Genomic DNA, 24,955 nt, shown 5'->3' on the forward strand with positions numbered 1-24,955 from the left:
TATTCAGCATTTTCAAGTCAACAAAACTTTAATTAGTTTTCATTTTCAAAATGAATTGACTCATTGGGGTTCTTAAACTGACCAAAGTTTAACTGATTTTAGTGATTACAGTTTACAGTGTATTTTTTGGTCATGAAAACGATAAAACAACATGAATAATCCTTAAGGTTGCTGAGAAAAAAATGTGAGTCTGAATTCCACAACAACAGGTCAAACTCCATTTTCTAATGGTTACGCACGTGACTTAGTAAACCTACAGTAACTCGACTGTATCACTGGAAATAATGTGTGAAACGGCAATTGAGTCATTTGAATTTGAACTTTGACAGCGTTGTAGCTCAACAGAAAGTAAATGAGTAAGTCATTCCTCTTGCTGACTAATTTATGTAGTCCAGCTATGTGACACCTGTGACCCAGGGTGTATGAGTAATTGATGCCCAGTGTCTTTCATTTGATATCTCACAGTGAGCCAAGCAAAAGCAGACACTCGTGACATGAAGCTTTTACTACAGTCCCCGCTTCTTGCAAGAACATTTAAAGTCCCTCATTCATTTGGTCTAGAATATTGAACTTGTGATTTTTACATCAGGATTGATCTTAGAGGTGGCCGTGAAGACCTTAAGATAAGATGCTTAGGAAATGACTGATTGCTGCAGCTTCTGTGGGACAGTCTGAGGCTCAACTGCAGGGATATGTCTACTCTTTCCTGTTTTTCTGCACCTGTTGGGTTGTTGGCGTGATAGGCAACCTGCTGCTCCACCACAGGATTTGCTGGCTGTATGTCACACGCATCAGTCTCCTGTGGCTGATTTGGTAGCACTGAAAGTGATCTGAGCTTTCAATGTCCTGCGATGGCATAGCCTTCTTACTCATGCAATGCATTCTTTTACTTTTACACTCATGTCATGTTTAATTCAATCTAATATAATTTCATTTGTTGTCAGATTGTTTTATTCCGTTTAATTGCGTTTCATTGCATTGTCTGGATCTGGCAATCTTCTAGCAACAATTTTACTGGTTTCCCACATAATCCTATAATTTACAGACATATTATGATTATTATTTTAACCTTTCTGGCGTTCATGAAGCTGTCAGTCTGACTGAGGTCATGTAACCTGATCAGTGATCCCAGACTGTTCAGTAATATATCCCAGCACTAGATGTCACTCCAATCTCCATTTTACCTGAAGCCTGGATACGTTTTCTCTTTTTAAATATCTAACCTCATTTATTAGTAAAATCGAATACTGTGGTGACTGTGGCTTTGGTTTTTCAGGGTGGTTGTTTGTCCCCGGAGGGTTTATTGCTGCTGTTTTGGCTGTTATTGTTGTCCTGACGTTGGTGGCGCAGTCAGATCCAGATCCGGCTGCAGACAGTCGGCTGACGGAGAGAGAGCGGCGGCTCCGTCCGGGACATGCCTGAGTAGAAAGCGGCGTCGTTTTCCACCACGGACTGCTTTAAAACACCGGACTGAAGATGGGACAGTGCGGCATCACGTCCTCCAAGACGGTCCTGGTCTTTCTGAACCTGATATTCTGGGTAAGTTTTGCGGTCTTGAACCGGTTTTGAAGGTGCGTCACAGCGGCGGCGGCTAACGAGCTACGAGCCCGGTCAGCTGCGAGGAGGAGCGGGCCGGCCTCCGTCCGCCGGCCCGGGGAGGGACCCGGACTCCCGCAGCCCCAAATCCGCTTCCATCCGGCCTCAGAGGGCCGAACAAAGCGACTGCGATCTTAATTTGGAGATCTGCGACACCTCGTTGTGTCTCACAGTAAAACCCACAGCAAAATGCTGCACAGCACACCGCAGAGCAGGAAAGAGAAGCAGAAAACCCAAATGTTGGGCTGTGAGTGCTGCTGAGCATCTACATGTAAATACATTTAAATGTTTTGGTTAAAATCCCTCAGGTCACTGGGAGGCTGCAGTTCCTGCCGGTCTGGATCTCAGAGATAACAGGTTTTGAATAAACAGATAGACGAACTCTTCTTACAAGTTCTGCAATTATATATATTTCTTAAGTTAGAATACAGCACAGAGAATAAAACATGAAGCAGTATCAGCAGTTAGTTACACCAATTTTCAATTTCCGCACTGTGGGACAAATAAAGGAATTTGGATTTAATTTGTGTGTGCTGTTATTTTATGTACTGGACCTTTGTGGCGGTGTTCGTGATGCAGACGTGATGAGAATCACAATCTTTCGTTATTGGACTGAAATTCAGCAGTTTTGGTAAATGACCGATTCACACGCTGTAATGTAGTTCAAACCACAACATGGTGTGTCTGTCTTCCACAGGCCGCTGCTGGCATCCTGTGCTACGTCGGCGCTTATGTCTTCATCACATACGATGACTACGATCATTTCTTCGAGGACGTCTACACTCTTATCCCAGCAGTGGTCATCATTGCAGTCGGAGCTCTCCTTTTCATAATCGGGCTCATCGGATGTTGTGCTACAGTGAGAGAAAGTTACTGTGGACTTGCAACGGTTAGTAAACAGTTTTTGTTTCGCTCAAAAGAGAAAAAACAAAGCATTCATGCATTATAAAGTTTCACTGATTTATCAAATTTGGACATTGGAATGTTAAAAAAAAAAAAAAAATGCAAATCAGGAGTTTAAGATGCATCACCATTCTCCAGAAGGTATAAATACTTAAAAACTGACTTGTCGAAAGCACTTAGTGATTCATCACATTTCACTGAGCACAAAATTGCAAGGCTTATGAATTAATACCATAGATTTACAAAAGTGGCGAACAATGCTATGTTTGTTTGTTTGTTTGTTTTTTTCAAGTGTCTGTGGTCTGTGGTGTCTGTGGTGTATTTTTCTAAACATCTGTATACTTGTATGAATTCACTCCACAGTTTGTGATCATTTTGCTGCTGGTTTTCATCACTGAAGTTGCTGTGGTAGTTCTCGGATATATTTACAGAGCAAAGGTGAGAAAATCAGATACCTCTCAGGACGTGTCTGCTTGCTGACCTCGTCGGACTCTTGTAACACAGCTGATCTTGATAATACTGGCCTGTAACCTAATCTAATCTGCTTCTTTGCCATTTGTAATGTTTAAGGAGATGTGTCTACACATATGTAGCTTCACCTCTTAACTGTTGACAGGTTGAAAATGAAGTCAATAGCTCTATCAAGAAAGTGTATGATGAGTACAATGGCACCAACAGCAATGCCCAGAGCCGTGCTATCGACTATATTCAGAAGCAGGTGAGGACAGAAACCTTCATCACTGGTCATATGGCCTGGTTTACCTCTATGTCCACGAGAATTTATGCGTGTAGTTAATGTTAAGTAAGTAGTTAACAGTTTTATTTGTGACGTTTTTCCACAGCTTCAGTGTTGTGGGATCCATAATTACTCAGACTGGCAGTACACACACTGGTATGAAGAATCTAAAAACAACAGCGTACCCATCAGCTGCTGCAAAATTAACATTGGAAGCTGTACAGGGTCCCTAACTCGTCCTGAAGATCTGTACCAAGAGGTAAAATGTTTTTTAAATTTGTACATTTTTAATACTCAAGACATATTATTTCTCTTTCTTAAATATGTTTCATCATGCCATACCTGTGTGTGCGTAGGGCTGTGAGGCTCTGGTGGTGAACAAATTAAAGGAGATCATGATGTATGTCATCTGGACTGCGCTAACATTTGCTGCCATCCAGGTATTTAACCCTTCATGAAGACACTTTGTACCATATTTATGGTTTCACTTTTCTTTCTCATACATGCAACATCTATTTGAAGATGCTCCTTTATTCAGCGTGACCAAAAGGGTACAGATTAAAAAAACCCCAATCACTGACTGAAAATGTGGGGGGGGGGGAACCCATGAGATGTGAGGTGTCGGGCAGCAGGTTTTGTAATCAACTAGGTGTGAGTTTTTGTTATTTTGATCCAGATGAGAGAAAATTCTGCAGCATACCCCTCAGTGTTTTAGAACAGTTATTTAAAATTCATATTACCTACACTATTTTTGGAGATGACAGGAAAGATCTATACTACAGCCCACAGCTGAATAATTTATCTTGGCATGATGTCTCCAAACAGTCTGTTCCTCCTCCTATCTGCACCTCTGAAGCTAATCCTTTAATTGTTTTTAAATCACAACCTTATGGAGGTCACAAGAATTCAGGAAGTAGATTCAGGAAGTAGATCTATCAAATAGGCCTCCACATCTAACACGGCACCACATTCATTATCTGTTTTTTTTTTTTTTTTTATTGAACACTTAATGCTTCCCAAAATGGCTAACTAATTATTGACCGTTATTAATAACACTCAAGCAGCAGCAGTTACACAACTACAGTGAAGCACTTCATAACAACTTCCAAAACCGTGTTTTAAAAAAAAAAAACCCAACATTTGTTCTCTCTCTCCCTCTCTTTCTCCCAGATGCTGGGGATGCTGTGTGCATGTGTCGTGTTGTGCCGCAGAAGCAGAGATCCTGCTTACGAGCTTCTCATTACGGGGGGCACCTATGCATAAAGCAGATCACGTTTCTTTCCATAACACACACTTTCGAGTTTTAAGCGTGCCATTGAGGAGAGCATGAAAATAATACACACTAACCTTAACAAGCTAACTACACTCAAATTATATAGCTTACCCAATTTTTTTGAAAACAAACAAAAAGCTTTTCACCAAATTCTTTGATGGTCAATGAGAATGAAATGCAGAAAACATCCTACTACTTTGAGGATTTCATGATTCGGACCTCATTCTTACCAAATTTGAACTCTGTAATTCATGTATGGAGTAATGTAGACAGGGTTATTTCTTCATATGTTGGTTTGCACTATGTGTATGGCTTTGAAATGTTTTCTATTTAAACGTGTCATGTAGTTCAATGAAAGAGTAAAACAAATTCTCCCTGAACCTACTACTGCTACTACTGTACCTATACAACTACTACTACTACTACTACTACTGTCACTATTTGTACCACAGTTCAGTTTTATTTAAAAACTCAGTCTTTACCAGCAGTATTCTGTTAATAGTCAACACCACAGCCACAATTCAGTGGCGCAGCAGCTTTTTTGTGTGAATCATGAAACTTGACTTTGGCTTTGATTTTTTTCTTTCGATAGTCAAACCTTGTGATCCCCTTTGTAATGTGGGATATTTTAAGTAGATTTTATCCTGTAACTGTTTTGTTCGTCTCTGTCTCACTCTACTGGTGGCATTTTCAGAATTTGATTTGCTGACTATCTAAGAAGATGAAGACCCACGAATGTAAATAAAACATGAGGTGAAAATTTGAAATTGAAAGTGGGTGCATTTTAAGATAGAAATTTCACTGTACATAAATTGCATATCTATACAAAGACTTTTTTTTCCCCCCCTTTTGATAATGTCCATATTCAATGGATGGTCCGGCTGAAAGATCAAGTCATGCTGGTGCCACAAAACAGATGTCATGAGAGAGTGTTATAAGGTTTTCATATACTCAGCCAGATAATTTGATCTGTGATCTGCTAAAAATGTATGTGAGACATGTCGATACGACGGCTAATATTGGAATCACTAGACATCACTAGACAAAGTTTCTCATTCTAGGAGAGTGTGTCCAAACTTTTGACTGGTAGTGTAGTTATCTCTGCCTCTGGCCAACTGTCGTGAAACCGCACACACTTAAAGTGGCAGTAAAAGGACTCCACTTTGATAGACAGCTTTTCATCAGCTGCTACAAAGGAGCTGGATACCTTTTGAACCAAAGAAATGAGCTTGCTACTACGCGAGCCAAGATTGTCCACATGTTTGTTCTGATCTTGTCTCATAGCCCTCATTGGCAATCGTCTTAGCTCCAATACACGGGTCATAAGAGAGAAGTAAAACAATGCAATTACATAATGTGGTAAATACTTTTAATTACTACAGGGTAAATGTTGAGCGTACTTTAAAAATGATCCCTGAGTCTGTCAGATTCAATAAATAACAAATATACACTCATTCCTTTGGCATTCAGTGTAGAAACAATATCTGCACATAGAAACTATATACAAGGAACAATAAAACAGTAATAAAAAAATCTGTCATTCTACCAAACATTTGTCTTCAAATATAAAAGAATTGATTTCATAATATATGACTAAACTTAGTGCAATGACCTTCTCCCACATCTCCCAGCAGTCATTAGTATGAGAGGCATTCAACATATCAGCAGGAAGAGCAGAGTAATTAATAATTCATTATTCAGCAGTTCAACAGCTGCTGTGTCTTTAAACATGTTCGGGACTTGAACATGATTCATTCAGATACTAAACTTATTATTGTGACTCAAAAGATTTTGTAAAAAAAATTTTTTGTCGTCTTTCAATCTGCACCGTTCTCCCCTTTAGTGTCGTTTTCATTGCTACCAATAGGTGGTGCCAAATTTTGACATAATTTGAAATCTTACACATGGGAGTCTTTTTGATGAATTCAACGGAAATGTGCATTTTACAAATATAATCTAAACTATAAGGAAACTTACAGGGTCTTCACAAAATATTACAAAAGGTAATATAATCAAGTCAAACGTATGATAGTCAGTGGAGCTCATTCTTTGGCAAGATACGAACCAGGGACCAGTCCTGCAAGGCCATTTCTTTGCACATACCACCAACCATCCTCACCTTTATCGATGACAACAACAACATCCCCAGCAGATACAGAGAGCTCATTGTCTCCCTAAACAAAGACAAGAATGATCAGTCCACAGGTCAATCTAACAGTGAGGAAGAATGTGTGCGGGGTTTGATGTCAGAAAAAGGAAGCTGACCTGTCCCACATAGTCATATATAGCCATATACTCCTCATTGCACAGTTCAGGTGCTTTAAATCCAGGAATGGAAGCATAGACTCCTTCTGATGTTTCAGCTGTGGAGTTTTGGCAGAATTGCTGCATTAGTTCGGTCATGGCGTGGAGCACCTTTTCTTACCGTACCAGTTATTTAAACTCATAACACATCCTAAGAGCTTTTAATATGTTATTTAACACAATTATGGACATTCTTGCACTGTAATCCGTGATCTCACAGTTGTCAATGCCTTTATCTCACTTTTTTCCCTCCTTTTCAGAAGGTTCGCATTACACAATCTGGCAGAAGTAGGACTTTCAGGCATTCATTCCAACACCCCTGCTATATATATATATTGTCTAATCTGTCATCATGTTGAAGTTGCAGAGTTACTTCAATAACAGTGATACTATACCAGCTGGTTTTGCAACAGGCTCATTAATGCTCAGTTTGGAGCCAGTGGAACCGTTTCCATGCAGGAGGAATCTACAAATAAATTGAACAAATACATAAGTTAATACAGAGAGGTAAAAAAAACAAAACAACACATAATCTACATCATAATTTCTCTTCGGTTATTTGGTGCTTTCACTTTGTAACTCTGACCTTTTCACAGCCCCCACTAATCCAGCACTGCCATTTCTGTCAACTTCAGCATCCCGATCATAGTAATTCTGGTATTCAATTGGAGCTGTAAGTAGACAAAAAAAAGGCACAGTAGATTCTGAGTCTTTCACACAGTCCATCACCTGTTTCCTAATGTGCCAAGCATTCTGTTTTCACAGCAGTTGAGAGATAATATTAAAATTTCCAACTTAGAACATATTCAAATCCAAATCAGGAAGGCAGCAAGGCTGATGCCTACCTGGGGGGGTTGAGCCCGTCGTTTTCATTTTCACAAAGCAGTTGTTGTCGATGATGATGTCACAGTTTTCCAGAGTTTTTCTCACGTCCTCATAACACTGAAAGAGCAGTTTGGATGAAGCTCAGTTATTCTGTGCAATATGTCTGTTGCGGGTCTTTCCCATACAGATGTTTAACAACAGTTTCACAAACCTCATCATCCTTCACACACTGCATTGATAATTGATTGCAGTGCACCCACAAAGCGTTTCTCAGTATGGTAATGCGGTCTTCTTCCTGCTGCTGAAACATCTGCACAACAACAGCGTGAGTGGAAAAATGTAAATTATCTGGAAAAGTGAAGAACAGTGCAACTGCACAGTTGTGTGACTGTTATGGTGTATCTGCTGCATTGTTGATCTGAAATGGTCTTTCGTGTCTATACCATATGCAAATGAAATGTTCATAACTGATTCCTAAATGCTTCTTAGCTCCAAGCTGTGATTGACATTGTAAGGCTCCACTAAGTTGTTGAATGTCTGCTTCAGAAATCTTATCACATGATGGTTGATTTGGTTGGCCGTAAACAGTTTTTTGTTTTTTTTTTCTTAGTGACTCATTTCATATTCTTTTCACAGGAAATATTACATCTTCGCTGATGAAAGAGGCCTCCAGACTTCCCACTCTTGGACATTTCAAAATCGTTTTCGCTATAATGTTTATTCCCATTTGGTGAATCTGGAAAGAGTAGAAGTACAGCTCTCTGTGCCAAACTTTACCTCGCATGTGGTGATGTGGGTCATTTCCCATTCTTCCCGGATGTTGTCAAGCTGTTCAATGTTTGACTTGTATTGTTTCTCTAAATGCAAACAGAATGTAAAACACCCAAAAGTTAAAAGTTTACTGTTTCTTTTTTTCACACTAATAATCTGTGGTTTATATGCTGCTCTCACCCAGGGGAAGGGAATGTGACCACAATCCCTAAAATACTGATTTGGTAAATCAGCTGTCTACATGAAACAAATGTTTTCAGTTCCAGAGTGTGGCCTCTCTGTTAGCTTGTGGTTTTTTCTTACCAGCCTCTTCTGCAGCTTCCCTGCACTGTTTGGATTTGTTGTTCATCTGAAAAAGAAATTACAAGAAGACACATTGTGTTTATACCTGTAAATCTGTGGTAATTCTAATAAAACGGAGTATCACTTCATTTGTTTGCTTTTTCGCATCATACATGTAAACGCCATTTAATTTCAAGACTATGAGGTAAACTGACAGTTTAAACCTGGCTAAATTAACGTCTGACAGAAATGCATTTCCCAATTTCTGTTACTGTTGTGGAGTAACTGAAGTAACTGTCAGCTTTGTTTGAGAAACAAACCTGGTTGCCAGGAACAGTGATTCATTGTAATCATAATTGTAATTAAATGAATAGGACAGTGTGTCCAGACCTTTGACTGGTAGTGTACATGGTAATTATTGGAGAAAAAAGTGCGCAAAATGCCTGCATTTGATGTTAGCACATGTAATAGCATGCATTCATAATGATAGGCTCAGTATTGTCTGTTCCTGTGTTGAACAGGAACAGTCACAAAAAAAAAAAGACAAATTGAGTAGTCCAACTGTTATGAAGTCTCTAACCTTAGATTTTCTTATTGTTCTCATCTTAAACTTTAAACCACTCTTTAGTATAGCTCATCTGTAACAATGGTTAAAACTAACACACTAACACTCTAATATGTGAAAGGAGAGATATGGATTTTAACATTTAAAACATTTAAAGATCTCCTCAACCCGAAACTCCAGCCTGCTTATCGTTACTTTTTTCGGTTGTTTGAGCTTCACTGCACAGAATAAATTAAGCCTGACATTTGATACATGGAGGAGGTTTTAACATTCATTTGATGATGTGAGAAAATTTCACTGAAACTTATCCATGTAGATACACTGAAGACATGTACCTACATGCATGATGGTGACAGTTGAACTCTCCTCCAGACAATGGGAAATTCTTTGGAAAATAATCATCTTGTGCATGGATTAAGTTTTTTGTTTTTTTGTCTTTGTTTTTCCAAGAGGAGTAGTGGTAGGGTAATGTTCAAAGGTTTTAATTTGTGAAATCACTACATCAGACAGTCTTATACCTGTACAAATATTTTAACACAACTTAATTTTTTAAAACAAACAACAATAATGTGAAGGCAGAGCTGAGAGAAATTGGTGTTTATACAGTTCTAGTAACTAGATGAAAACTAAAGATGACACTCCTTTTAGTTAGGGGGTCAAATGAAGGTTTCCATTGTTGCATTGGCATCAGTTAAAGATACAATGAGTCATACCACAACCCAGATTTACCTTCTCAATCTGTTTGGGAGTGGCTGCGGGAGTGCTGCCCATCTTCTCAGCTGTCTGTTCTGCTTCATCGGCCTCCCTACAGCGCTGCTCATAAGATTTTTTTGACTGGCAAGGAAGCAAAAAAGACACCATATGAAACTTAAGCATTTCATTTAATGAACCTTTAAAAGGAAGGGGGTGGAAGAAAGGGTGTTATTGGTTTTGTAGAATTGGTGTTTTTTTTCTGCAGGGGGAACTTCCTTTTTTCTGAACAGAGAGAGAGAGAGAGATCTACTTTCAGGCTCATTAAATGTTCCTGTTGCATATACTTGCAGAATTATCTTCCTGTTACACGTCTTAAATATACTCATCCTGCTTTATCATGCTTTGCTCTCTTGTCATGCACACTTGGAAATGTGCACACCTTTTGTTTGTACTTTGTCTTCCTCATACACACAGGATGTAACACTTCTAAATTATGGTGTTAACTGCTACCACAGTGATATAAGGAGAACTAAATTGGTACATTTTTGGAATCTAATAGCAACTGTGAAAATCAAAGACGAAAATACTTCATGCACAGCTGCAGATATACAGTATTTATTTTTTGTTATTTGCAAATGTACACATTTAAGACAACTATTGTGTAAATTATGAACCAAACTCTGAAACAATGTAATGCACATGCACAATGAACTGGCCTTACATCGATTGTTTTCTTGTAGAGGGAGACTTTTGTTTTCTGGACCTTCTCCATGACGGTTTCAAACTAAAATATGAAACATACCAAAAAGTCTTTAGCAAGAGCGCACACAAGACTCTCTTTTTAGATTTCCTCTTTATGCAAATGAGGTTATGAAAACATGGCTTTTCATGGGCATAGATACCTTTTTTCTCTGTTCTTTCTGTCTGTCTCTGAACTGCTCCATTCTTTTTATCTCCTCCTTCAGGAGTCCAGAAAGCTGAATGTGCAAATTTCCTACATTCTCAATTTCTGAAAAATACCAAAACATACCCTTAAATAATCAGAACTGAGAGGTGTATGCTTAGTTGTCTAAAAAAATGTGCAGGAAATATATCCTGTGCTTACGTGCTTTCATCTCATCAAAAGATGCTCTCAAAGTGCTGTGAACACAAAATAAAAACTGAATATTTTTAAGAGATACTAAAATGTAATGCATGTGTTACTCAAATGAGTATGCTCCTGTTAAAACGCACCCACGCACCGATTACCCACCTTATTTCATATAAACCACCAGCCTTCCGTGAAATAGTGACCAGTTCCTTGCCATATTTTTCCTCTGCTGATGCCCTGCATGAGTAAAATCATGATAAATCTGAACCACCTTTCAGTGAGGTTGAATTCTGCATTAGAGAGTACTTCACCAGAAATGTGTGCCCACCTCATTTTCAAGAGATCCTCCATCTCTTTGCATGTCCGACGGCCATCATTAAGTCGCTGAATAATGGTCTCATACCCAACATTGCTGATGAATTCAGCTCCCTGGGAGCACATTACCAAACTGTAACACTCAGGGAAATCTCACACAAAATACAACTTTTAAGTGACTGTCTGAACTAAAACAACTTTTTTCAACGCTCGATATTTTAAAGAACCAATGGACAAACTGGGAAATAGCTGATTGTGATATGAACGTGTATTTGGATTTGTGGCTCTTTGGGGGCTTGTTTATTTCCTGCGTGGTGGTATTGTGTGTTAGCTCCTCTTGAATGGAAATTCTTACATGGTGCTGAGCCTGAATGGAAAGTTACCAAGTGTGAAAAGTACCAAATGATGTAGAAGTGCTACTTTGCTGAAAAAAATCCCTGATGTTAATTTGTAATACTATTGATTTCCATTCCACAAAGTATTTCTGATAAGATAATAACAAAGAAGGAAAAGGTATTCAGCTTCTCAAAGTAACGCTCTATTAATATCCAACTGACTGTTTGACCAGCAATGGTTGCAGTATAAATTTGCACTGTGCCAGGCAAGTTACATATTGAGCTTTACACCCTTAACACCATGACATCCACTGCAGACACTGTTAAAAAAGGTTTAGCTGAAAAAGAAATCTTTAGTTTCTGCGAGACAAGTTTTAAATAGAAACTGCAGCCACAGTGTATAAACCAGACAAAGTTAAATACATATTTTTTACTATACACGATATAGATAAAATACCAATTTAGTGACCTTTAAGGTGAGAAAAACACAAAAGGAAAGAAAGCAAAAAAGAATGGAAGCCTAAAGAGACGACAAAGTGTTGAGTTAATCTATCACTAATTAAACTGGAATATGAGACAGGCCAATATTAAAAGCACACATACAGCAGCAATGGAAAAACACTTATATAAAACGTTATACTTCAATAACTCAAGTGCACATACTGAAAACACCATTTTCATACTTCCCTGTACACTCATATTAAACTAGTAAGAAAAAAAAAACCCACACACACACATAAGGAATAATAGAATCGCACAACTCACCCAAAAAGCATTTTTGAATTCTAATGACATCTTGGCAGGAGTTTAAAACAGTTCCGGTTGGAGAATCCACTCGACTTTAATTCACTTTACCCACAAGTGCAACTGGCCGTTGCTCGATGCAAGTGAAAAGCGATCATGACACATTCAGGAAACCAGGCGTCACAATACTCACTCTAACTCATTTGATTTAAATGAGGAAGAGCTGCAACATGTGCTGCAACATGTTGACTGCAAATGACCTGCTACTAACGTCATTTCACTTTTGTTGAAGTGCAGGAAGTTGCATCTACAAATCCCAAACACCTGGCAGATTAGTTTTAAGTATTCTTTTCTTCAAATTCCTTACAATTGTACTGAGTCAAACCTTGTTAGTGCATGAAAAGTTAAAATAATGGGGGCGTCTTACATATTCCCTGTAACGTACACAATTTTGTTAAGCTCATATTTTATTGCCAGTAAGGTACTGAAACACACTTCACTGTAGAAGTTGGTGCTTGTGGTGGCAGATGCGTTCCATCATGCTTCCTGTAGGTTTGTCCACATCTACTATTACAAATGAATACATACAAAATGCTGAGAGTGACATCAGTCTTACGTCTGCTGGCAAATCTTAGCCCACCACATAAACAGAATCACATTTACATGGAAACAGATCAGAAAATGATAAACAAGAACACAGAGAACATAATGTTATAATTCATCATGTGATACATGCAGCTGTCTGCCATAATCTGTGACTTCACTGTTCATGAATATTTCTTGGTTTTTCAAAATTTCAACCTCAGAGAGCTTCCCATCTCCATCACTGTCCATTTCTTTGATTAGGTGAAGGGCCTGTTCACAAAAATGAAACATAACAAGGAAAAGACATCAGTAATATGTTGCCATACTGTTACAGAAAAAAGGAAATCTAATGCTATGAGCCAAAAGCGAAAGAGAGCCATCAATTAATCAGCATTTAATTTGCAGCTCAAACTCAGATTTACCTCTTCTCTTGCTGAACCGTAGCTATTGGGTGCTACCCAACGAAGCTGCTCCTCGCGATTTAACTTGCCATCCTTGTCTTGATCATAGAGATCTTTAAAACGCACTGTTTCCTCAACCTCCCATTGCGAAGGGGAATCATCTGATTAGGAAAAAATAAAGTGTTAACGCATGCTGTACAACAACAAAACATATAATTCTGTGTTTTAAAGTAATCTCAATGGTTTTACCATCACCACGCACATCTCCAATAAATTCACGTAAACTGATGAATCCATCTTTATCTGTGTCATACTCTGTTAACACATCTTCAATGGCAAAATCCTGTGAGAAACAAGATAAATCATTAAACTGTAACATGAAATCGATATGGCACTTTTATAATATGTAAGATAATTGGATCATGTTTCGCAGTAGAAGATGTTAATCTTGTCTTACAGCCATGTGATCCACTTCAGATGGGTGGGTGAAAGCAAGAAACTCTGTTACATTCAGGCCGGGTCTGCCGTCCACGTTAGCGAAGTCGAAGCGCCTCCTTTCCTTCAGATGGAGCTAAAGGGGATACGAGCCTTTTTTAAAAAGGTAATTTTCACATTATTTAGGATGTAACGTAATATCATTATTAACAGAACAGTAAACCCATGTCTACTTGTCTGAGAGACTCTTGCTCGGGGTCCTCAAAAACTGTGTTGTCATCAAAACTGAAGAGCTGGTCATGTGTAACCATGTTGTATTCTTCCCATGTCACAACACCATCTTTGTCAGTGTCAAACTCGGGGAATCGCTCCTCTGCATCATCCAGAGCATATTTTCTGTAGACATGTTGAATCCAAACACTGATCTCCTCTGTGAAACAATCCAGAGCATTAAATTAACAATTTCTATTTATCTTTGCTTTACTTCTAAATATTAACACACATTTACCCATGTTTAGCAGATTATCAGCATTTTTGTCAATCTTCTTTACTATTTCCGTCATCTTTTTCCTCTGTTGTGCCGGGCTCAGTTTCTTGATTTCCTCTGTGTCCTGCAAGTGCAGAGAAGTAGTACCACAGGAAGTGAGCAGGTGGTCATTGAAGCAGAGATGCTGCTGGGCTAAAGATTGTAAATAAATGTATAAGAGAGTACTGAGCCACCTCATCTCCCAGCAGGACCTTCATGTCGTGTTCAGGGTTGTGCTGCTGGCCAGTGAAATGGTCATCAGGAAGATGCTTATGAGAGCTTTGTCCAAGTCCAAACTGAACTAACAGCAAGACCAACAATGCAGAGGATGCCATCTGTTGGTTAGCACAAAAAATGAACGACACAGCAAAAGGGAGATTATAAAAAGTGGGGAGCAGAGGTCTTATTTTGTCATCTTTATCGCCACCAAAGGAAACCCGAGCGGCCTTGTGGCCAGCTGGTGGAAGTTAACTTCACTTTCATGTGTGTCACGACTTTCACAAAGATCAAACCCACCAACTAACGACAACAAAAGCAGATGGTGTGCTAGACATTCAGATGTCTTCCATCTCCCGTTTGCATTCAATGTGTTTGAGAGATCACGAGAGAGAGAAAATGAGACCGACATTAACTTCGACCTGAGGCCAAAGGCTGCAGTTATAGGACAAAGACGGACACTATGAAAAATAACGGAACAAAGCAACTCTAAAGAAACGAAGCTGCTCAACAATGCAAAACAGCAGAAGTTGTTATTACCGTGGAAAACCGTGCATACAAACGTTTCCTCCTCTGTCACTACCACGGATAGGCTGCAGACACTCTTCCGGTCACAACTTTCAAAATAAGCATCACACCCCTCTGGCGTGTCGTTGTTGATTGACAAGTAAGTGTGAGGGAAATATAAACATATGGCATGAAAAATAGACACATGAATGTAATTAATGAATGACGGCAGCCCTCTGATGCAATGGTGAAAATATAGGCGTAAGTTGAGTCCTACCTTATGGGTTTATCCACGAGGTAGGACTCAATAACAGGCAAAAAAAAAAAAAAAAAAAATCAAGAGTAGTTCATTTTATGCTTTCGGATGGCAGTTTATTAACATCTGGATAATGCAGTGTGATACAGCAGTTCAACTATAAAGCTTAATTCCAATATTACAGATGCTTGTTTTGCTTGTGTGTAGTCTGTAATTAAACCTTGCCCTCATAAAAATTACAAAATTTCAGCTTTTTTTTCTTGAAACTACTTCAGAGAATTTCAGGTTCAAATCATTGTGAACCTGAAATATTTCCATTCGCAGCCAATTTATCTTAATGGGAAGAAATGGCTTAAACGGCTTTTATTTTGAAGGTAGACTAACCGTTTGGTCTTGTTTCCGACCGTTTATCGGCGGCTTTAAGTACATTGACCACTCAACCAAACTTCCCGCCCGATCGTCACCGTTGCTATGGCAGGCAGTTTTAAGTTCCGCCCCTTATCTTAGATTATTCTGTACGTGATTGGCTAGCGCGTATGTTGTTTCCATTTTACGGCGACTTCATTGGCTAACACCAACGCAAATCAAGGCCGTTAAGCCACACAGACTTCCTGCTTGGTAGGTTGTCCTTTCTGTCATGTATTTATCTGACATGGTTTTTCTTCAACTCTGACAACAAGACAACTTTGTCCGTAGACATTTATTTCTCACCTTCTACACGCTGATCGCACAGCGGGTCGATGTCTAAAGACAACCGTCACGATGGGAGACGACGCGGCGCTGGGCAGCACCGACTCGGGCCGAGAGCTAGCCAAGGAGGGGACGGGAGGGAGAGGTCTGGTAGCAACAGCTCCGGCTCCTCGCATGGAGGGGGCAAAAGCAAGAATGTACCCCTCTCCGCTCTGAAGGTACGAAATTTTCCGGTCATCTAGTCGAAAACATTCAAATTCAGATGCGGCTGCAGCTTTTGTGGTCCACGCCGCAGGTTAACTGAGGTTGTCATCGCCTGGAGGTGAGCATCATGTGTGGCGACCTAACCTCCAATAGTCTGCCCTGGTGGCTTCTTCAGGTGCTGAAAAAAAATTCCCTGCTCTACCAACACCATTCTCTAACACTGGAATGGGAAATATGATAGAAATTAATATTTGGCTTTTGGTGTTTGAATATATTTTCAGAGAGTGTGGTATGTAGGATAGAACAACACTAATGAGAGGTCTGCACTGGATGGACAGGTATCCTTATCTGCCTGATGGTCCAAACTTATTGCAGAGTTTGTTAGTTTGTTCTATGTGGCAGCAGTGAAACCATGTGTTTTGTCCCCCAGCAGCCTATGAATCATCCAATCTGATCCAGAGCATCACTCTGTCTGGAAATGCTCGACTGGGCTTGTGCTAGCACACATTTCATCGGAGCCTGCAGCTATACTCTCATCATTGGCAGCATGGGATGGGGGCAGAGCAGCAGTCCTGCTGTGTGCACATGACTGTGCAATGTTGTGGCAGAAGGAGAGTGAGGGATGAGAGAGAGAGAGAGGGGAGGGGGTGCTCTGATGCACTGCGAGTAGAGCAGAGCAGAGCAGAGCAGAGGAGCTGTAAATATAGTGAGCTGCATGTAAAAGAGAGCGGATGGCAGACAGACAGCAGCGGGCAGCGAGGTGGGCCCAAGAAGTGCCTGCTAGCTCAGCAGAGGGCTGAGAGCTCAGGCTGGATTACAGACAGAATAGTCAAAGTGAAAGACAGGCGTGCCGTGCTACTGAGCACTGGTCTTTCTCAGTGGCCATTGGGAGAGGAGTTGACACAGCTGGGCAAGTTGCTATAGCAGTGTGGACTACACAGTAGGAGTCTATTTTGGTACCGCCGTCAGATGACGATGTCACCTTGCACAAGTGGCAGTGCTCGTGAGGGGGAACAGGTTTCGTGAAGTGGGCTGCAAAAGTATGTCAGGGGTGGATAAGGACGAGGAACCTGCTTACAGTCTGTACTTCTATTCTGTATGTATTCTTTATTCTTTCAAATTTCTCTGTCTGCCCTAATGAACAAGGTTTCACCCACTGTTTTGTGCTACTTATATCTGTTTGTGGAGCTTGCCAAAGGGAAACCTTACACTTGCCCCTTACTCAGCACAGTTAAGAAAGTAAGTGCAGTCTGTGGTGCATGGGAAGAGATTGACTGGCCAGAGAAAATAATAGAAGTTACACTCCACAAATGCATGTTATTCAGCGGAGCCTTGGAGACAGCTTGTTTGCAGCTGATTAAGTGGATCAAGACAATGTAGCTGTAAGCCCTTTTTTCCTCAGGCTGCTATACTCAGGTACTCATCAGTTGAGAGCAGGTATTGCCACTCATCTGTCATTTAATGGTTGCCCAGCCAAAGGAACAGAAAGTAAATATTTACATCCTGTAGAGAGAAGATGGTGCATTGATGCTGATCTACTTCACTTTGGCAGGACCTGTGTTGTCTAATTATCCCTTTGTAGTCCTTTCTTGGCAGAATAAAGTCCTGGCCACTGGACATGTAAAGAATTTTGCTCACTAAAAGTAGGTCAGCTGGGTATCTCCCTTAGGGACATTAGATACTATCAGCGCAATAATGCATGCTATTTCTACATGTATAACATTTAATCAGACATTTTCACTATATTCTATTAGCCTTCACGGATAGTCGGAAAAGATTATTGTCCTTTTTACATAAGGGCAGCTTGTTTTTCCAAAACCTTTGGTAATACATAAAATGCCTCATCTTCTCAATTTGAGGCGTCATAGAGGAATAATTTTGCTGGTGCTTTCTGTCTGAATAGTGGTGCTAGTGAGAGACAGCCAGGAAAAGAGAGAACGGTTTGTTCCATGACTCATTTGCTATTAACTGCAGAACTGGCTCTCGTTTTTTTTGTGTTAGTTTCAGGTAGCAATGTATATCATATCTGAAACCACATTTTGCAGTTGTCTGACCAAATAGCAAAGTTTTCTCAGAATTTTTGTTGACATGAATTTAAATCATTTATGGACATTACAGAAATGGTACAGGCCTCTCTGCTGGGAGAGAGAACACAGCAAGTGGAAGATCCACAATGATAAGCCTCAAGGTATTAGCTTCTGTGGTGTTGTGTAACCAGATTGCCAGAAGTCAGAATATTTAGTGATTACAAAGCCAAAGGATATCAAGCAGAGTAATGGGTACATTGTGTATTTTTGTCTTAGCTATTACATAGTAAAATTAAGTTGTTGTTGTTATTGTTCAGGAGATTTGTTTTATGCTGTTATGTATAAGGCATTTTAGAAAACTGTTATTTGACAAAATGTTTCTCTTTTACATGTGGTTGTAGAGAAATGTTCATGCAGTGCTTCATCACAAGGCATCTTAATTTTTGTATTGGTGAGAACTGTGATGAATGACTTCCACTGCATTTATTTTGGCTCCTAGTCTCTGCTTCATCCAAGGTTAAAGTCAAGTTCGCTGATGCATAGTCAATGTGTAGGTCAACCATGATGCATTCTGGGAGCAAAATGAGTTCAGAGGCTCGGCCTTTGGCTGTTTCTTGTCACAATTTGTGCCATTAGACCTCTTGCATACAATATACTTCATTCTTCATTCTAAACCCTAACCCTATTGTGGCCTCAACCCTGGATAACAATATTACATCAAGGACTGGACAAATAAAACAAACAGTATTTTACAGTCTTAAGTTATGATGCACTGTCACCAAATGTTACTTTTGGCATCGAGTTGAGATTTTTAGATTTATAGTTTAGATTATTTTTTGTTTGTTTGGTTACCGAAATTGGTAGTTTTTTAAAGTAGCCTAGTTAAAAAAGATTTCAGTTACTGTGATATTTGAGAGTCGTGCCGCTTATATCTGTATTTAAGTTTGAACTATTTTTGTAAAATGTACCATATGGACTTTGTTCCACACCATTTTATATCAGTGTGATGAAAAGAATGTAACCATAGAAACAATACTGATGCTTCAGGCTGTGTTACTGGTTAACACTCAAGTAAAACTATTTGGTGTAAAGAATTGTACTGATATTGTGCATGTTTATATTGTCAGTCATCTCCTGAAAGGACCAGTGTTGGTTTATCCCAACTGTTCCATGAACCAACTGTGGTATTTGTGAAACATCACCCAATAAATTTTAATGGTGTATTTGTTTGGGATTATTTTCAGGAGTAGATTTAGTACACAACCATATATTTACCATGTAAATGCAGCGTGTGTGGGAATGATTGAGAATGAACTAGAGTAGCCATAATGCTCATTTTATTTATTTATTTATGCATGCTGCAGTTGAGCACTGTGGTATAGGATGTATTGACAATATATTTAAAAAGAAAAGAAAATATGACCAAAGTCATTCCTTAAAGTGAACACATCCCTAAAAATGATAGTTTTAGGGATTCATGATAATGTATTTTTTGCCGATATCCAATATGCTGATATTTTACAACTAATGGTTGATAGCAAAGCTATTTTCATACAAGAGAACATTTGGAAGAGCTTTTTCTCAGTTTGTTTTTAACATTGACAGCCATGTAGATTAACCTGCCTTGCAGTTGATACATTGATGCCAAATGTTGATTGTTGAATCACGGCTTTCCAAAATACACTGACTTCAAACCAAGTTTAAGAATTTTCTCTTTATGTGTGGCTATGGATTGAACTTTACAAAGCATTGCATGGTGGGACTTGGAACAACATAAAAAGCCATGGTGTTTTATTTGGTGTGCAGGTTACACATTTAGTAATTTGGTGTATTATTTCACAGAAGCCACCTTTGTTTTGACTTGCAATATATCATGTTTAACACAATTTGTTAGTGGCGTTATTCTTGGCAGCATATCATGATATCATATTGAAAGTCAACATATGAGTCTAAGTGTCACATATGGAAGATTTACACCGTTTTCACTTGGCTCTTGGATGAAATATAAAACTGACCCACTGAATCCTCTCTCTCTCTCCTGTAGGCATCTTTCCAACGCTCCAACAGCCATGACAAAGTGCGGAAGATAGTTGCTGAGGAGGGACGTGCAGCTCGGAATCTCATTGCCTGGAGTGTACCTCTAGAGAACAAAGAAGAGGAGGGTTGGTAGCTGCATGGGAAAAAAAAAAAAACTTTCTCTGCATGCTAATATGCTTCCATTCTGCTGGGCTGCAGGTTTACCATCATTGCCACATGTTAAGGATTCATATTAACATCAGAAGAGTAAATGGAGCGTGACATTTTCTACTTACTTTAGGTTTTCTGTGTCCAGTAGCAGATATTTTTGCTCCTGTTTGGTGTTGGTTAGTTTCACATGCTTTATCTTTATGCCAGCAGAGGATGTGTAATTATTTTTGGAGCATTTTTGTGACCTCTTTCTCAGAAATAGCTTCATTCTAAAGCGATAAATGATGACAATCATCAACCAAAGTGTTGACAATTTCCAGTTTTTACACCAAACACATAGCCCTTTGTGATGTAAAATATAGTTGGTGGCACAGATTATTATGCGATACGACACAGTGGTTCAGGGTGTTTTGTCAATGGGTCATTATGTAATAGGCTTCACAGTGTTTGGATGGTTCGTGTGATCACTTATCCTGTTAGTTTTGGAAGAAAAAGCACTGCCAAGAGAATAATGGTCAACTGTTTGCTTGATCGTGTAGTTTTCCATGCACCCTCACATTGTCAAGACTGTATATTTTTTTAGACCAACCTACTCAGGGCCCCCCCTAGAGCTTTCCACACCTCATTTTAGTTCTTCTGCTTCCTTTTTCTATTTGGGTCAGACCACTTATTTCATTCAAGGTTTATTCGAAGTGCATGCCATTAAAGTCAAAAATCTTCCAGTTGCAACATTTAACAGCTAGCAGATTTTTTCTTGTCTATGTCATTCTCTCAAAAATTATATAGTCCAAGTGGTTTAAATGCAATGAACTGAAGGACCAATATGATGTTTACCTAGAGGCTTTGATTGCTTTTTTCAAATTTGATTGATTATAAACCTCTTTTATTGTCCTCTGTACACAGCAAAGTCCAAAAGCAACTCCAGCGGCAGTTCCAGGGCACAAAGGATCAATTCGGGTCAGCAACGGAATAAGAAACAGGTTGGTCTTCCTCGTCCACTAGAGGGCATCATTCACCAAGCTAAATTACATTGCACAAATCCTGGGATGGTCATGGTACACATGGTACACTGCTTTGCGTTGCTTGAGCCAGTCTGTGAAAAGCGGAGCTCTCAAAAGAAACTATAATTAGTGGAATGCCTTCAATTAACTAAAATTTATCCTGAATATGATCTTTGAATATAATTTATAAATGTAATCGTCTGTCCTTTTTTTGCTGTTATGTGAGGCTGTAAATTGTTCAAAAAGATATGAATAATTGCAAAGCTACAAGATGCTGGGATGTTATAGTGAGTAAAGTAAAGTGGTGCTAACAACTGGTATGAGATAGTTTGGTAAAAATTTGTCACCAAGCTGCACTAGTAAAATAGTATTTAACATTATTTTCCAACCAAATCTAGATTTTCTTTTGATTTAATTTATATTGATGCTTTCTCATTTATTAATTAATAGATATGGACACATTCTCGGTTGACCAAGAAGGGTGCTTCATATTGAAATCTCCTTATTTCCATATACAAATGATATGTGATTTACAAGACTCTGTAATAAGTTTGCCATTGTCACCATAAGGTTTGGTTCATGCTCTATTTACACAGAATGCTCTTGTGGAAAGTAAAGGCACAGCTGGTGTCCTGCTGGATAAAGGGGCAGAAAAGAGCCCTACCAAAGCCAGACAGCCCCGCAAGGTGGACCTCAGAGCACGCTACTGGGCTTTCCTCTTCGACAACTTGCGTCGAGCTGTGGACGAGATTTACGTCACCTGTGAATCTGATCAGAGTGTTGTAGAATGCAAGGTTAGTATTTTTTTCTGTTTGGTTGGACTCATCAAATAGGTATTCTTTATTTGGAAGATTAAAAGTTCATAGGACATATGAACACTAGAGGGGAACATTGACATCAGAACAAAATTTTTCCCTCACGGGTCGCATTCCTCTTGATATCTGCTTTATGTCAGAGGGGCTCTCTGATGGCTTGCTGGTGAGAGAATTATCACAGGACTCTCTTTGAGGGTCTGGCTGACTGGACTAAATATTGATGACAGACTGTAAACAGACTTGTATATATTCTATATTTGTTGTGAGGCATTCTTCAGAGATTGTTCTCAGCCATATGGGCTGTATTTAGGTCTAAATCTCACACATTAAATCAATTGCACATTTTACAACTTATTGTGGAGTTGTGTCTTTTTGATCTAGCTTTGGGCTGGCACTGTGATATTGCTCCAGGGCACACTGGCATGATGCTGCTGGTCCTGTGTTTTATTGATTTGTCTGCCATGCTGCATTATGCTGAGCACTGTTTTGGTGACGTTCTGCGGTCAGTACCGTAGCCCAGTGGTTGGCTTGCTGACAGTGCCACAACACAGCTCTCTGCGGTATGATCAGCATGTTGTCAGTTGGCCTATGTCAGACATCTGGCTGCTAGGTGTTTTGTTTTGTTTTTTTTCTTTTTCCCCTTGCTCATCCCACTGTATCTCTCTACCCCTAATGCTGTCTAATGGCCAGGGGGCTGGGTGCTGCTCATAATCCCCCAACCCACCCTGCTTGGGCTTAATGGACACTGATAGATGATGGAGTCATCTGGAGGGGAAGCAGAGTGCTCTGATAGCCCCCATCCACAATCCCCCAGTGTAGGTGTGGGCAATCAGTATTCTTTGCCCAGCTACCATTTTTCCACATAAAAACAAATGCACATTTATCAACAAGTTATGCCTAAATCTCTTCTAAGACTTTGTTACCTTTATATTTTCATGTAATTTAGAGAGAGAATTCCAGGGCTGACCCGATACAATATGTTCACATGTTCAGGAAGTAATTCACCCAGCACAATTTATTTATACTTCTTAATAATTCCCACACCTTTTTGAATCACAATCCTCAGACCCATTCAGCTCTTACTAACTGTTCCTTTTTTCCATCACCTCACTTATTAGATACATCATCCAGACTAGGCAGCAAATTTAACCTTGTCCTGATTGCTTGAAATCAGTTAAGGTTTATGGTTTATTTCTTTTTTTTAATGTAATATTTAAAGTGAATAGAGACAGGCTATTTGGTTTAAAATGGCTTAAACGACAACGTAACAAAACAGAAACTTCTTATTTACTTTAGAGCTAATTTCACTGGATTACAGGCTTGCCCATTCTACTTTATGGCAATGCTTCTTGAAGTTTAAACATTTTGTCATTCCTCATGAAATGTTATGTGAAGGTTGTGTTTGGGTACGTATGCTGGTTAACATGCTGAAAGCTGCTTTATGGTGCCTTCACTCACTGTTGGTTATCTGTCAGAGGAACAGCAAACCTCTCTCTGTCTCGGCCTTCATTGCGTAATGAACACTGGGCTACAGCGGTGGTCTTTGCCTGTTAACCAGCTCTAATGAGCAGACATGCTGCTGGACACATCTTTCACTGGCCTGACTTGTCTATTAACTAAAAGCACTATGAAGCTTTACTCTCAATTACCACTCCCTTCACGCTCCCCATCAATCAGCTGTGTCTGTTTCATTAGAGCTCTGGGAAAAATGTCCACAGAGCCCAGTGTCTCTTGATAACCAACACTGTGTGTCTCTCTAATCACAGATCATTTCCTATTTGGAATTTGTCTTTTGTGATTTGTCAAACTTTTCAAGCCAGTATTTTTATTTTTATAAAAAAAAAAAAAAATCTGAAATGTGTTTTCAGCAACACTCCTTGTCATCATCAGTTTAAACTCATTTTAGCGGGAGATTGCTTGTTATGGTTGTAGGTGAAAAACATTGTCTTGTTTTACATTAAAAATTTTTTCGAACAGAAATATTTAATCCTGCACACAGGCTCACACTAACAAATAATGAAAATTAAAACATATTGAGGGTTAGGAAAATAATATTAAAAATTTGGTTGAAAGAGGGCAGCTTAATGGTCAAATTTTGTAATAAAATTACTTCGAGTGCCTTTTTTTTTTTTTTTTCTTGGTGTCTTTTGGGTTTAGGGAAATAGATTCATTTCTTTTTAGATTCTTTTTACATTTTTACTGCCAGACATAAATTGTCTCTGTTTTTTCTTATATTCATATTTACCTTCATATTGATCCTTTCATCATGTTTGTTTATAATGTATAATCAGTCTACTATTGTAACTGTTGTTTATAGGAGGTATTGATGATGTTGAACAACTACGTGCGGGATTTCAAAGCTCTCATAGACTGGATCCAGCTTCAGGAGAAGTTGGAGAAAACAGATGCCCAGAATAGGTGATCTTGTGTTTGTCTCTTACACAGCTTTGCTTTGCTTTGCTTTTTTTTTTTTTTTTTTGTCTCTCACTTTCATTCACTTGCCATTTTGAATTGCTCCCTTAGGCGAAATTGGAAGTGCTGGTGTCTGGTCCTCGGCTTTGAGTCACAAACAAAATGGATCAATATACTTGGCTTCAATTCAAACAGATCCATGAGTTTGTTGGCTTACCTTTCACAAAGTGGCCACTGCAACTGTAAATTGACTTAAAGAAT

The 24,955-nt window shown here is 39.2% G+C and overlaps 4 protein-coding genes across 8 annotated transcripts in view; 2 read left to right on the forward strand and 2 right to left on the reverse strand.

Moving 5' to 3' along the window:
• The first annotated feature begins 1,162 nt into the window (after positions 1 to 1,162).
• On the forward strand, positions 1,163 to 5,275 carry tspan3a (tetraspanin 3a). 3 transcript variants are annotated; one of them, XM_029522191.1, is made up of 7 exons: positions 1,163 to 1,539; positions 2,294 to 2,485; positions 2,863 to 2,937; positions 3,116 to 3,217; positions 3,342 to 3,494; positions 3,592 to 3,675; positions 4,406 to 5,275. In XM_029522191.1, the coding sequence occupies exons 1-7, from the start codon at positions 1,477 to 1,479 to the stop codon at positions 4,496 to 4,498; spliced, it is 762 nt and encodes a 253-aa protein (XP_029378051.1). In that variant the 5' UTR covers positions 1,163 to 1,476; the 3' UTR covers positions 4,499 to 5,275. The 3 variants fall into 3 exon arrangements, with proteins under 3 accessions (XP_029378051.1, XP_029378052.1, XP_029378053.1); XM_029522192.1 differs by lacking the exon at positions 2,863 to 2,937; XM_029522193.1 differs by lacking the exon at positions 2,294 to 2,485.
• A 586-nt stretch (positions 5,276 to 5,861) lies between these two features.
• On the reverse strand, positions 5,862 to 12,586 carry pstpip1a (proline-serine-threonine phosphatase interacting protein 1a). The gene is made up of 15 exons (XM_029522189.1): positions 12,454 to 12,586; positions 11,367 to 11,467; positions 11,201 to 11,275; positions 11,054 to 11,088; positions 10,851 to 10,957; positions 10,670 to 10,732; positions 9,985 to 10,089; positions 8,712 to 8,757; positions 8,415 to 8,494; positions 7,849 to 7,947; positions 7,658 to 7,754; positions 7,399 to 7,483; positions 7,208 to 7,278; positions 6,774 to 6,871; positions 5,862 to 6,682 (listed from the first exon to the last, which is right to left on the reverse strand). The coding sequence occupies exons 1-15, from the start codon at positions 12,481 to 12,483 to the stop codon at positions 6,551 to 6,553; spliced, it is 1,224 nt and encodes a 407-aa protein (XP_029378049.1). The 5' UTR covers positions 12,484 to 12,586; the 3' UTR covers positions 5,862 to 6,550.
• Positions 12,099 to 15,192, reverse strand: rcn2 (reticulocalbin 2). Its single transcript, XM_029522190.1, has 8 exons — positions 15,136 to 15,192; positions 14,574 to 14,714; positions 14,362 to 14,464; positions 14,087 to 14,283; positions 13,876 to 13,989; positions 13,668 to 13,761; positions 13,440 to 13,579; positions 12,099 to 13,287 (listed from the first exon to the last, which is right to left on the reverse strand). The coding sequence occupies exons 2-8, from the start codon at positions 14,712 to 14,714 to the stop codon at positions 13,144 to 13,146; spliced, it is 933 nt and encodes a 310-aa protein (XP_029378050.1). The 5' UTR covers positions 15,136 to 15,192; the 3' UTR covers positions 12,099 to 13,143.
• Positions 15,193 to 15,986: 794 nt separating this feature from the next.
• Positions 15,987 to 24,955, forward strand: part of scaper (S-phase cyclin A-associated protein in the ER) — a 53,333-nt gene continuing 44,364 nt past the window's right edge. For 2 of the 3 annotated variants that reach the window (XM_029523341.1, XM_029523343.1), the window contains exons 1-5: positions 15,987 to 16,266; positions 20,324 to 20,441; positions 21,370 to 21,446; positions 22,064 to 22,261; positions 24,600 to 24,700. In XM_029523341.1, the coding sequence (XP_029379201.1) occupies positions 16,099 to 16,266; positions 20,324 to 20,441; positions 21,370 to 21,446; positions 22,064 to 22,261; positions 24,600 to 24,700 (662 nt within the window). In that variant the 5' untranslated portion in view covers positions 15,987 to 16,098. Of the gene's footprint in view, positions 16,267 to 17,135; positions 17,349 to 20,323; positions 20,442 to 21,369; positions 21,447 to 22,063; positions 22,262 to 24,599; positions 24,701 to 24,955 lie in introns of those variants that run through there. The other variant, XM_029523342.1, reaches the window with a different exon arrangement.

This window comes from Echeneis naucrates, chromosome 16, assembly GCF_900963305.1.
Source record: "Echeneis naucrates chromosome 16, fEcheNa1.1, whole genome shotgun sequence".
Taxonomy (NCBI): domain Eukaryota; kingdom Metazoa; phylum Chordata; class Actinopteri; order Carangiformes; family Echeneidae; genus Echeneis; species Echeneis naucrates.